The 14,512-nt window shown below is 39.5% G+C and overlaps 1 protein-coding gene across 1 annotated transcript in view; it reads right to left on the reverse strand.

The window, feature by feature from the left end:
• Nucleotides 1-1,233: 1,233 nt before the first annotated feature.
• Nucleotides 1,234-14,512, reverse strand: part of LOC112159129 (copine-8) — a 55,415-nt gene continuing 42,136 nt past the window's right edge. The window contains exons 4-6 of the mRNA XM_024293015.2: nucleotides 10,036-10,139; nucleotides 6,872-6,911; nucleotides 1,234-2,387 (exon numbers count right to left, since the gene is read on the reverse strand). Of these exons, the coding sequence (XP_024148783.2) occupies nucleotides 2,307-2,387; nucleotides 6,872-6,911; nucleotides 10,036-10,139 (225 nt within the window). The 3' untranslated portion in view covers nucleotides 1,234-2,306. The remainder of the gene's footprint in view (nucleotides 2,388-6,871; nucleotides 6,912-10,035; nucleotides 10,140-14,512) is intronic.

Raw genomic sequence — 14,512 nt, forward strand, 5'->3', positions numbered from 1 at the left:
CCACGCATGCACGGGGAGAACATGCAAACTCCACACAGAAAGGTCCCAGTTGGTGGTTCTGTTTCAGGTCCCCCAGCTGGGATTATGACTCAGGTCATTTCTGAGAGGCAACAGCCCTAACCACTGTGCCACCATGTAGCCATCAAATTCTAATTATGTGAATGAACACAAACCAACTGATGTGATAAGTCATTCAAAACCACAGCAATGGATGAGAACAAGTATTATTTAAGTTGATTCACAAAAAGGGAGCATTTAGATAACATCACATGACTAGGGTTGGGCACCAAATATCAGTTCCAAGTAGGAACCGTTCTGATTTACGCAGTTCTAGCTGCTGCAAACTGTGCCGCGTTTCGGTGCTTAGTTTCATTGAAGGTCTATTCGTCTTTGGACACGTCAATCACTTCTACTCTCTTGAGTACTTTGAAGTTCTATCCAATCCTTCTGCCTTTCCTGTGATAGTGGTCGAGTTCATTTAAGACTGGTGACTGGACGAGCACACGCAGCGCTCGAATGTCAGGCTGCATTTCAAAGCAAGTCACAGAACTTTGACAGGTTGTTGTGTCACATCAGCTAATCAGAAACTCAGCTTTGGGCACGTGACGTTTGCAGTGACCCGATCTGCAGGTAAAATACGAATCCAATACGAGCGTTTCTGTCCTGTCACAGTGCGGTGGTTTTTTGGATGCAGACGGCCTCCCAGACTTCAGCGGAGCTCGCCCGCTCCACATGCCAGGAGAGAGACTACCGCTGCAGAGAGTGTGGGCAGCCTGCTCCGGTCTCCTGAACTGTAATACTTTACTTATTTTCGTGGAGACAATAACAAAAAAGGTCCCATATTTTTCCCCCCTCTCGGGTTAATACGGGACAGCCTTTAAACTCAGTCACAGAGACACAGAAACACTGCGAAAGCGGCTGTCATCCAACCTTTGGCTTGAGAGTAATGATGCTCTACAGGCACTAAGGTCTTGATTGTCTGTAAAACATGTAAATTGGTGTGAATGATAGCGTAAATAAATTTGAATGTGAAGGTCATTATTCATTAGAATTGTACTGGAACATCTGGAACAGAATTGTTTGAGAACAACAGTAGGGTTGCTGAAATGCTGTTCATGGGGAAAAAACATTAAAAATAGGAAATAAAAAGCTTTTGAAAGCATTTAAACATCTGTGTTTCAAAAATATCTTGCAACGTTTTACAATTTTACAGTCTATATTGACCATGATCAGATTTTTTGAATTTCCTAACCTTAAAATCAGAAATCATCTGTCAGATCCCATCTGCAAAGTTTTCCTCCTTTTTTTACCGACTGTGTTTGCATTTAATTTCACAGGACTTTAAAATACTGGTAGTCAACCCCCGCTTCCGTAAGAAACTCAGAGTGCAAATATCTTAGATTACACTTCTACTAGCTCTCCTTAAAAAAAGTCCATCCATCCATTTTCTAGCTCCAGTTTGGGGTCACGGGGACGCTGGAGCCAGCGTTGGGCGAAGGCGGGCCTCACCCTGGACTGTTCCGCTTAAAGAATGTTCTGCACTGAATAAACATCTCATAAAGACATTGATTTCCATTCACTCAGGCTGAAGCACAGCCGCCTGTTCTGTTAATATCACAGCGCATTTGTCTGGATGCTGCTCTTGCGTTAGCGTCACATCGACTTAGTCTGAAGACCTCTGTCCCTCATTTATGTATAATGAACTCCTCTGTGTGTGGACAAACAAAGCCAGATAAATTGCCTTCATAATAAAATGTAGCTTGCGTCCTCTCTGACTTCACATCGCTCCCCGACCGCCAGCATTTCTCCATACACGATGTTATCTAACACTGCAGGCATGTAGTAAAAATAGGGAGCTGAGTTCAGAAAGAACGCACACGTTCCACCCTTGTTAGAAATGAAAAGAAACCCGCCCGGTTCAAGCTATCTGTGGATGACAATGCATCAAAAATGGATGTTTTTGCCTTTTTTGTCCAACATCACACTTTTTTCATCACACTTTGTGCAGCACAATAAACACAGAATGCTACTTCATAAACAGGAGCGCGGGGTGAAGGTGGCTTCTCCCACTTTGATCTAACAATGTGAAAGAAGCAGCTATTTAAACTGGGTGAGTCATTTCTTTGGTGAGAAGGCTCCTATAATGTTGTTCTCACAGCAGCTAACGGTAAATATGGAACAAGACAAAGGGGAAATCACTGTGCTCTTTTGGGCTAACAAATTATTTATGTGCATAATCTCTATTGGAACACCTGAAGAAACCCACAGAAACGTCATAGCAGAACAATGAAAAGGATGTTAGGAACTCACGATAGTGTCCTCTCCAGTCTTCCTCCAGTGGAGCCAATTATTTCTCCAAGTGTGCAAAAGGTCTGGCCGAGAAAGTCCTTAAAATGATGGGAAAGTAGAGTATTACTTGCAAGATAATTAGGGGCATTTTTAAAAGGTATCTGGGGCCCCAGGAAAAACTGGGTCTGTGGGCCCCCTGAGTCCAACTGGTGAGCATCCCCACTATGTTTCATCCAAAGGTCTGGTTCCTAACCAAACTCTGAACCAGTCTCTTTAAGATTTTAATCAAATAGTCTTATGGAGTGGAATAAAACAACAAAATACATTTTAGATTTACACATAAAGCACTAAAACACATCAGACAATTTGCATAAACATCTACAACATCAGAAGGAAGTGTGATTTTTCTAAATACTTTTACATTTTATAAAGAGTTTTTGCTCATTTTTCATCTTTTTGAGGACAGAATATTGAACAGAAAAAAAACATTCAAGACAAATACATTGGCAAGAAGAGTTAAAAAAACAAGAAATAAATTCAACAATAATTACCATGACTTATGATTACCAGACTCAACTTTTTCAAAATTTTACATGTTGGACATGAATATGTTTGGAATGACCTCTGCCTTGTTGATCCAAAATAATATAGTGTAAAAATAAGACAGCAAGCTCTCTGTCGCCTTTCATTAAGTCAGCATCTCCTTAAAACACATGTCAGAGTCAAGGCCCGGGGGCCAGATCCGGCCCTCCTGGTAATTCTATCCGGCCCTCCAGATCTTTTTATTTTATTATTATTATTGGCCCGATGTTATCTTGCACTTATTTCTAATTTGAATAATTTTGACAAAATATATTTTTATAGAGAGTAAAACATTGAAAGTTATTTAAGATTTAAGTTGATTTATTCTGGAATAATATTCCTGTTTTTTTACTATTCATATTTATGTTAAAAAGTTATGGTTTTAAAGTTTCAAAAATTGGAATTCTTCTAGCTTTTTGGACTATTTTGGCATTTACTAAGATTTTTAGGCTATTTTGGGTTAGGCTATTATTTCAGCTACATGCTAGCTTTTTTGTCTAATTTTGGCTTTTATGTTTTACTTTTTGGGAGCTGTTTGGAGTTAGGCTACTATTAACAAGCCAGCTGTTTTGGCTAATTTAGGCTATTTTCAGTTTTTTAGGATATTTTGAAGTTTAGCTATTTTTTCAGCTATTGTACATGCTAGCTGTTTTGGCTAACCTAAGTTTTTCGTCTGTTTTTTAGGCTAATTTGACATAGCTAATATTTTAGCTAGCTATCAGCTTCAGCATTTTCAGCAGCCAAATTCAGCTTACCGCATTCTCTGGTGATGCAATATATCTAGTTCATAATTATGTTAAAACATTTTAAAGTTTTAAAAATTTAGTTTTAATGATCAATAAATGTGTATCCTGTTCGGCTCGCAACCTAAGGTATGTTTTGGATTTTGTCCCTTTGTGTGATTGAGTTTGACTCCACTGCCTTAAAAAAATAGAGCAAACCTTTGTGCAAAATTCTGACAGTTTACACCTGACAGAGACAGAAGTTTCATGTTTGAGAAACCACATGAGTAAATTCATCTGTTGCCATACATTCCTAACAGTTTTTGCATTCTGACAGAAACCCATTTTTCATTTTCATCAAATAAAAAAAAAACTAAAATCGATTTCTTGAACTATTTTTTCTCTTTTACACCCCTTTAGTTAAGCCTTAGTCACACCTGTCCTTAAGGGTGAATACAGACTGTCTGCAGGTAGGAAATGAATAAACCAGTAATAACCATGCAGGTGGTCCACTCGGTGACACTAGAGCGAAAATATTTGTTTACATTTGTTTCTATTGCAGGCGACTGGTCAAAGCCAAAACACTAATTTAACCAATACAACTCTGCAAACAGCGCAAAGAGCACATTAGCGCTGTTAAAGTGGTGCACGCTCCTTGGCGGGTTCTGACTATAGAGCACAGGTGTCCACAGTCAGGCCTTGAGGGCCGGACTCCTGCTGGTTCTCCAGAAATCCTGCTTTATCTGCTGCTGGAAAACATGGAGGACACCGGCCCTCAAGGCCTGACTTTCGACAACCCTGCTATAGGAACAAGGACATGAGAGTGCAGATTGTGTGCACACCCTATGCGTGCAGCAATCATGCGTGCTCATTAGGGGCCAGTACTGACACCTTACTAGCATCTACAGTAGACTGCGGCATAAAAGGACTGTATGATAGCGACATCCAAAACATCTAGAGACGTTACACTAGAATGTCACCATTGTCCAAGATACATAAAGCGCGGCGCCATATTGGACATATCAGTTAACAATGACATACGGCTCAGCAGATACAGTAAAATGACCACAAAATGTCTAATTTTTGTCCAATTTTAAAAGAAAAAAACTCTGATCATCACAAAATAAAACCCAGGCTGTGGTAATATTTTTTGTACAAAGTGCAATAGATGAAGAACATTTTTCTATAAATAAATATGTTATTATATAGGAAACCCAATGCATACCTGATGCATGGTTGTGTTTTTATTCTAATCCAAACAAAGACTCATTTACACAAACTGTTAGACTCCTAGGTCCATGTTTATAAACGGTTTGGTGCGTGACCGTCATCACTGCCGACCGCCTGCGCCTGTTGTCCTTAGCGAGGGCAGTATAATGCGCAGACTGGGAACAATGTAGCCTGATCAACAGTAGTGGTGGTCACAAACGGGACTGGGGGCATAGGGACCACTTCAGTCTACGTCCCAGGTCCCATGTAAACTACATGGTGTACTCGGCTTATCGAGTCGTAACTGGTAGCGCCGCGGGGCAAATGCACAAGTGGATCCCACCCAGCCTCTATCAGAAGGACTCAGGCACCCACGCAACACCGGCCAGGTGGTTTTCCGGACGCCACACATTCCTGTCCGCCCGCCAGATGGCGATTTGGCGCTGTGCTCTTCCCTCTTCGCTCCCCGCTACTAAGGAAATCCTGGTTAGTTTATTTTCTTCCACTTAGTAATCTAATTACCAGCGGGTTGTCTGGTCTGATCTGAGGTCAAACCCACATACAAATACCATGATCTTCCTCCATAAATCAAAAAAAGATCTGTGATCCTGCCAGAAAACATAGAAGTAGAGCAAAGTCTAAAGCTACCACTGACTTTGAATAGGCCACAAGATCAGCCTAAAGGTTCACTTTTGAGAGTAAACTCACTCAGATCTTCCTAAAATGTTTTCTAGAGGTTCTCCTTTATCAGTTGACAGTAATAATTTACCTGTGAAAAGTCACATTCTTGTTTTTCGAGTTCTATTTGTACAGTTGTAGCACAGCAGTTAACAGGAATCTCGACATATCCAATATGGCGTCCAACTTTAGATATGCAACAAGCTAGTGTAGCACCTGTAGTCTATACAGCTCATTAGCATCACCTGTACGAAATGCGAGCAACTTTCACTAGCCTTATGAACACTTCATAATACATGTAACGTACCCACGACAATGGTACGTTCCATTTCATCACATCTTTTAAGGTGGGTGAACAAGCCTCAAGGGAACTGCAAGACAACCCAAAAACCTGTGCAGGTCAAGGCTTTAAGTAGGTGCAACCCGTTTTTTTTTTTTTTTTGCAAATTTTTACACGCAAACCTTCAACAAATGAAGGCCTAAGAACCAGACTTTCCCTGCGTTAGCGTCACACATGATGTGCTCACTAAAAGACATGAACAAGCGTAAAATTGATGGTGATGGTAGCACAGATACTGAAGTCATTAAAGTTCAATCTCATCTCACTGAAGTGCCATCTTAAATTAAACATTAATTCTGCATACTGATTCCAGCATTTACATAAGCATACATGAACCAAACTGGGTCAAGCTTAAGAAGTCATAAAGAGCTGCATAATTTAGCTATTGTGAGAAACAAGTTGCATTGGAATCGAATGTCATTAGAGCAGATCGCTCAGGACTTTCCCAAAGAGGAGACTTTGTCGTTTCAGAAACAAACACACCAAACATAAAAGGCAGAGATGACACGGCATAATAAAACACAAGACAGGAGCAGAGGGCTGGTGGGGGGGTGGAGGTGCCCTGACGGGGACATGTGTGTGGCCCCCGCTAAAACCCTGACATGAACAATCTGCTGTAGTGAAACATCAACAGCTGCCTGTGCTTTGAAGTGGAGAAAACAAAAAGAGATGGCTTTCCAGCTGCTACCTTCTGATGAAATCATTGGATAAAGTGGGAGAAAAATTCAATAAAATCACAACGAATGAAGCAGAGCACTAAATTACAAGTTTTGTCTGGGGACACCTCGGTTTACGGGAAAATGAAAAGTGCAATGAACAAAAGCATAATACCAGGACTCAGGAGGCCAGAAATCTGCAAGTGAAAGCACTCACCTTCTGCTCTCCAAGATGATTGATTTTACAGGGAGAGAAAAGAATAAAAGACATTGTCAGAGGAGAATCTTACCAACATCTACGGTTCTTACTTGAGGTTCAAGAGCTTTAACATCAAGAATCGCTAAAAATAGTTGTGCGTCGAAACTGTCATTTAAAGGAGGCAGAATGTACTTACATGCTTGGAAATGTTGCAGCTTCTGGAGTCCACATTGTACCTGCATCAGGAAACATAGATATGAATCCGCTGATAGAAAAACAAAAAAAGGAAATCCAACACAAAATGAACACAAAATATTTTTTTCCCCCCCATTTAGCTGTTTTTTTATTTGATTGACCAGACAGCTCCGTTAGGCTCAGCACATTTTCACTTTAAAACTCTTATGTCACTTTTTGTTCGTCCATTTCTACATTTTTTAATTAAGCCTGAAATGTGTTTAAAAGTGTAATTAAAGTCTAAAGTTTTTGATCTTGAGTCTGAGGCTACATTTTAATGTGCAATCCAATACAAGAGTGAAGTCTGAATCAACAGTTGAGTCCAGTCAAGGTCATGTCTTTAGTGTGATTCCAAGTTACTGGAGTTATTTGGAGTTTGAGGTAGTGGAAACTGCACGATTAGTCCAAGTTAAATCTGTGTTTGATATGTCAAAAATGAAATTAAAAAATTCAGTTGGAGTTGGAGGGTGATTTGAAAAATGCAACAAAAAAAGGGGGCTGGCTGAGTGGAGGGGTGTGGTTTGGATCTGAGATTGACAGTGAGCTTAGCTTCAGGTAACGTAGTCTCTCTGGGTTTTTAATATGGAGAATGGTACCGAGCAAAGTGATGTCAGTATCTCCACTGAACTTCCTGTGGGGGGTGAATATATTTCTCCTCCACCTTCTCCTAAGGCAGGTGCTCATGGTTTAGACTGGAGGGGACTCGAGTCTGAGGGGTAAAATGACGCTAGCATCATAAGCTAACGTATTACGAAAAAAAATCCTGAGTAACATTCATTGTAAATCCATTACCATGACGGTGCTTGCTGGATTCAATGCCAAATGCACTAAAACCCGGTTGACTAACTTCCACGTCCAGTGGAAGTTGTACAAGCCAGTAGATTTTTGACAAAACACCTACGCCCCATGCTAAAGTTAACATGAGAACGACCGACTGTTACAGAACCAAAGATGGGCGGGGCTTTTATACTGGAACTGTAGAACATGATGGCGTGAAACTTCTGAAATGACATGGAACTTAAACCAGTTGACCAATCACAAAATTAAACTGTAATTCCTCATTTCAGCCTTTAGGGGGCAGCATACTGACGGTTTTAGAATATAATCTTAGGAATTAAACAAGTTTATTATAAAGTGTAAAAAAGTTGGCAACAATCAACAGACAGGAGCATTAAAGTCCCATTTCTAGAGGTCAACAGACGAAAGAAGTTGATTAGGGTTTGGTTACCCTTTAAGTCTGACGTGAGAGCCCCACATAAACCTCAAGGATTACATTCAGTAGGAACCATTGACTGTAGGGTAAATGGTGTATACTTGTATAGCGCTTTCTACCCTCCTTCGAGGGCCCAAAGCGCTTCACAGTCACAGACCCATTCACACATTCACACGCACATTCACACACTGGTGGTGGCTCCACTGCAGAACACTGGCGCCAACCTCCCACCAGAGGCAATTCGGGGTTCAGTGTCTTGCCCAAGGACACTTCGACACATGGGCGAGCAAGGCGGGAATCAAACCCGTAATCTTCCAATCAGGAGTCAACCGCCCTACCACTGCACCACAGCCGCCCCACTGATTTGGACTAGGTGACCCCTCCCCCCTTACATGCTGGCTCCAAAAAGCCAAAATTCTAAAGACTTCTTAAAGTTAAAGTTCCATTAGTCGTCACACACCTCGGTGTGTGAAATTTGTTCTCCACCTTTGACCCATCGTCTGGGGGAGCGGTGAACAGGCGTTGCCAGGAACCATTTGGTGGTTTAACCCCCCAATCCAACCCCTTTTTGCAAAGTGTCAAATAGGGAGGCACTGGGTCCCCTTTAAGAGTCGGCCAGGAATTGAACTCACGACCTTCCAGTCTCGGGGCGGACACTCTACCACAGGGCCACTGAGACTACTATAGAAAAATAAACAGCTATAACCATTCTTTTTCTAATAACTTCTTTTTTTTTACATGTTCTTGATAATCCTCTTTATTTCATGATATTTTTTCCTGTAATGAAAGTTATTGAAGTTATAAACTGACCAATCAGAAGCCTCAATAAAAGTAGGCGGTGCCTGATGGCCATCACATCCAATGTTTAGAGCTTTTGACAGATGTATTGTGACCTGCTTTCAAGTGGTAGGGGTGTGGCCTTTTAAAAAGCTCTCTCCTGATTGGTGAGAATGGTCGCCATAGAAATGTGAACTCAGACCGACTCGACCAATCACTGTCTATAAACTGCGTTTGGATCATAATAAAATGGCAACTCATTGGAGCTGGAGGTAAATAATTTTCTGTGGGTGATGTCTGACTCAAACACAATCGAAGCAAGTGACCTCATCACTTCATGCATTGTGGGAAAACTGTAACCAGCATCAGCTGGTTATCTTTGTGGACAAAGAGGTGAAACAGCCAACCAGCATCCAGGAAACAAAATGAAAATGTTTGTTAATTAAAAACATGTATTTGACTCCATCCATTTGGAGGAAATCTGTTTTAGAAAAGTGGATGCAAGAAAAACTAATTGTTCTTAAATGAGAACACATCCGGGTGAGACCTACTCATTACCTTTTGGCAAATTTCGGTGTGATTCGATCATCATTGAGCATCAGTGAAACAAACAGACAATAATAGCCGTCTTAGAAAAGCTTTAAACCCAGTCACTAGGTTGTGAGGAGAATGAGTCATTTCCTGGCTGGATTTTAATGAATGCTTTTTGGTCTGTTTGTGGAACTTTGTGTTTTCTTTTAACCTTACTACATCATTTTTACCGCCCTCTGGCTCCTGTGAACATTTGGATCTGGAGCGGGGACTTAAGAAAACACTTGTTGAGCTTCTTTATGGTTCGATTTTCTTTTTCCATGGAATATATTTTTCTCTAATAATAGATTTTAGACAGTCAAATTTATACATTGAAAAATAAAATGTAGTAAAAGTGAGACATGAATGTATTTTTCTTCAGTTTTAAAATATGATTTGATCTCTGTTTAGATGTCAGATAATCCAGCGGACACAGGAAGGATCAACACAAAGTGGATAAACAGATGTATGATGCTCTGATGTTTCACGGTGAACTTTGTTTGTGTGGAGCTAAAATAACTTTATACATCTTGATGTCAAAGTTTAGAAAAAAAACGATTACTTACACGTCAAACCTTAGATTCTGCTTCTCTTCAAAGAAGAAATCCAGCACAAATTTTCGGACAAAGTCTGGATTGCGAGTGTTATCGATCACCTCCGTCCGGCCAAACTAGGAAAACAACATCAAACATATTAGAAGTCATAGCAGCAATGATGCTGAATACCAAAAAGCTGTTTTTGACTGACGATTCACTCTTGAAAAATCAAAACCCCTCAAATAGTGATCTCTTCGTCATATTTTGGCTGCATCAGATCAGTTGTGCATCCCCAGAGATGGAGGGCAACATTAAGCAGCGCTCAAACTTGTGTGTGCAGCGAGGCCGGCCCGTCCCCGGAGCCGGGGCGTCTTTCTATCACCCTGACAATCACACGAGTAATCCCCCCAGCGGAGCTCCGGCTTCGCCTCCGTGGCCCGGCCTGACAGCATCACGTAATGAGCTATTGATTTTGGAGCAGACTCACCTCAGCCTCAACACCTCGGCTCATGTCTTTAGCGCCTCGCGCACACAATTCAGCCTATCAAGCTGCTCCCCAGCCAATGCCTTCCCCACACCTCACAGAGGAGAGTGCTGGACTCCAGGATGCCTGCTGTTAGGATCCAGCAGGACATTCCTGTGGTGATTCCTTAAAACACTCCTGTTTTCAAATAAAAGCTCACGCTGTATTCCAAAGAAAACAGTAAAAAAGAGTCCAAATCCAGAGTGAAGTCTTCTTGTTTGTGGGGAAACAGCAAAACTAAACTAGAAAAGTTGCATTACCTGCTCTAATGCTAGTGGGAATGTCTTTTACTGAAAGTAGTCGTGGAGGATGCTGAAGCTTTTTGCTAAAAAAAAAAAAAAAAAAAATGGTGACGCAATTTACTGTAATTGCTGAAGGGATTTGCTGAAAATACGAAAGCTATTTGCAAAATGTTGAATTTGCTAATAGACTGGAAATTTGTTAAAGAACTATGGAAGAGCGCTGAAGATGACCTAAATTTCTGAAAAAATTGTAGTAAAATTGGTTAAAAATTCCTAATTCCTGCCAATTTTGCAAAAATATTTAGTGTGTTGCCTAAATATGAGCTAAACTCCAAATTAGCCCCAAAAAACCTTAGTGGATGGCAAATTAGCCCAAAAAGCTAGCCCGTCAATTAAATACTACCTAAACTATAAATATCCTAAAACGCCTTAGTAAATTAAATTAGTCAAAAACCTTAGCATGTTCCTAAATTAAAAGCTAAACTCTAAATTAGCCTAAAAAAACCTCAGTAGATAACAAATTATCTAAAGATGTTGGTATGTTGCAAAAATATCAGCTAAGCTCCAAATTAGCCAAAAAAAGCTAGCTTGTTGCTTTAATACTAGCTAAACTCAAACATAGCCTAAAATTCCTCAGTAGATTAAATTAGTCAAAAACGTTAGCATGTTGCTAAATTAAAAGCTAAACTTTAAATTAGCCCCAAAAAATCCCAGTAGATAACACTGTAGTGTAAATGTTTACTAAGCAATCACATAATGACATAAAAACTGTGGATGCTAGGTAAAAATAAAGGCAGGAACTGCTCTTTGAAATCTTCTCTGGACCGGAAGAATGTATTCTTAGGAAACTGAAAGGAACCAGCACAAGAAGAAAGCACAAGAGTTTGAGTTTACAGAAGGGTTTACATACACTGATTAAAAGCATAACTTTGTTTGAACTCAAAAGTTCTTCTTTTTTTAAACAGAGAGATAATTAGGGAGTAATTTGGCTGAGCATGAGTCCCTCTACTTCAGAGGATGTATCTGGTAATCATGAACACAACACTAAAAGAGAATTCTTTGATTATACACCTAGGAACTAGCGTGTAATGAGAAGGGAAGCAGACCTAAACAACAGCCCTGCGGGACTCCCCCATTTGTGGTTTTTACTTTGTTTTTTGACCGTTGTTGAAAGTGTAATTGTGCAAAATTAGACCCATTTGGAAAATTTCTAAATAGCCAAATTGTTTGTACTTTAAGATGGCTAAAATCTCATCAAATCAAACTTGATTTATAAAGAGCATTTTATTGATCTGTATCAAAAAACATGTTCAGCTTAAAAAAGAAAACAACGAATACCTTCATAAAACAAATAAATGCACAAATAAATGAATGAAATGTAAAACACACAATGCCTCCCCCCACCCCCATCCACACAACACAATGACCTCTGCATAAGATCTAAGGTAGAAATCTGTCCTGATAATGGAACAGGGGAATTATATTTTGGGGACCTGCACACCCACAAACACACACATTTTCATAAAGAGGATGCAATAAAAAAAAAACAAGTTAAAAAATATACATGAATACGTAAAATAATATAAAAATCCAATTATATATATCCACGTTTAGGTTAAAAAATAGGTCTGAGGATCCTCATGCCTCTAAACTTTCCTTGACCCTCATATCAACTTCATAGTTCAGACTTTTCATCTGTGGATGTTGATTTTTTTTTTATTATTTTGTCTTGTATCGTCCACAATTTGTGCTTGAAATAAGCCAAATCAATCAATAACTTTGCTGAAACACATGCAGATATGTTTCTGTAACTAGTTCTGAGCTGCTGCTTGTTTGTGTTAGATTAACTTTTGGAAAAATGATTTGAAAAAATGTGTTAAAAAATCTAAAAAGTTATTTAGATTTAATAAACAAACTGGATCTTTGGAAATAAATGCCCACTCAAAAAGTCATGATCTAGAGCACCACTCGTGTGAATTTATTCATCACAATGACTCCAGAACTCATTTAATCATAGTGATGCATGGATGGAAGAAACATATGAATTGATAAAGTATCAGCTTAGATGATTCAGTGAGGGATTCTCGCAGTTTTAGAATCTTTATTTAGCTAAAGGAACCTTAATGATAAAACATGTATATTTAACCTTTAATTACTCTAAAGTTTTAACTCTATTAATATTGGATGAGGAAGACATTAAAGTGTGGAGCAGCTCAGAGGCGTGCACGGACTCTCCTCCAAACACGACTCCCTGCAGCCGCCATTAGTGAGTGTGGAAGCTGCAGAGGAGCTGCGTCGTTCCAAGCTGTTGTCTGGAGAAACAGAAACGCCTGGAGCTGGAGCCCAAGGCAAAAGCAGACACAAACCGGGAGGAAGCGTTTTAGTGAGGAGAGAGGAGGACTCGAGCCTCGCCTCCACAGAAACACTCAAATAAAGTGATAGAAGCTGGAATAGTTTATCAGGAGTCTGCGCTCAGGCTCTTCCTAAAGCTGTGGTCGTAGACGGACAGCCAGGAAAGGTGAGCCAGCTGCTGTTTTGTCAACTCCCTCATGCCGCTAAGATATGCAGCAGGTCTCCTTTGCTGTCATTGTCCAGATGCACCAGCTGTCTCAGTGTTAGTCACAGACAGCAAACCCAGTAAGCATCTCTGGTTGTTGTTAAGTTGTGAGGAAACAGGAGGAAGACGGAGAGAGAAGTTGCTTCAAAGCTTTCTCCTCTCAGCTTAAAGCATTCAGACCAGCATTAATGCAGGTAATGCAGCTTTACTGGACCTTTTTATTTCACTCATTTGTTTGGTTAAAGGAAATTGACTTTTTAGAGAAATTTATGAACCTAAAGTGCAGGAAAAAAATATCATAGTTTATGAATGGAGTTACAGATAAAGTTCTGATTTCATAACTTCTTCCTGGTCTGATTTCAATAACATGTTCAAAAAAACATCTAGTGTGATGCAGCTAAAACAATAATAAAACAAGAAATTTTTAAAAAGCCTCTAATGCATCTAAAATCCACATCAACAGGTGATACTTGCAATAACTCTTAGTAGTTTTGGATCTTTTTAGCTTTCCAATTTGCTGCAATGATTCATCTTTAAAATGTTTTTGTTTTTATGACAATGCTTCATAACCATCGTTTAGTTCAACACCAGCTCCTGCTTTAACGGATGTATTTAAATACATGTATATTTCAAAATCATTTCAAAATAAAACCTGAAAATATACAAAGTACTAGATTTTGTCTTTTTTATTACAAAAAACTCACAAAAATAGATTTTATGTTTTTAGAACAAAGACTAAAAGTGTAAAGATATAACACAAATGTGTAAATCTGATCCAGAAGCAAAGAGAAAGGCAAAACAATATGAAAATAAGTCATATGAAACTTCCCTAAACTAGTTAAAACCTTCCAAGGAATTGTTTCCAAAAATAGCGTCTGTCGTCCTGGACTGAAGGACCAGATTGTTTCTGCTTTGAGTGAAAATGTTGATCCCACTACATACTTAATAACTCAGTAAAACCTGCCGGTGAAATGAATTTTTAGCATAGTAAAAAACGTTCCCAAAAACGTGATGACATCACAGCGAGAGAAATAATCAAAAACATGAACGGAATCAAAATCTCATATGGGTTCAAAAAAATAAATTAAAAATCCACAAAAAAAACCAACTTGTCAGGATAAACAAAGGAAGTTTTAAGTTATTATGGGATGGCCAAAGGGTGAATGAGTTTACGGCCATCTTGTA

Source organism: Oryzias melastigma, linkage group LG7, assembly GCF_002922805.2.
Source record: "Oryzias melastigma strain HK-1 linkage group LG7, ASM292280v2, whole genome shotgun sequence".
Taxonomy (NCBI): domain Eukaryota; kingdom Metazoa; phylum Chordata; class Actinopteri; order Beloniformes; family Adrianichthyidae; genus Oryzias; species Oryzias melastigma.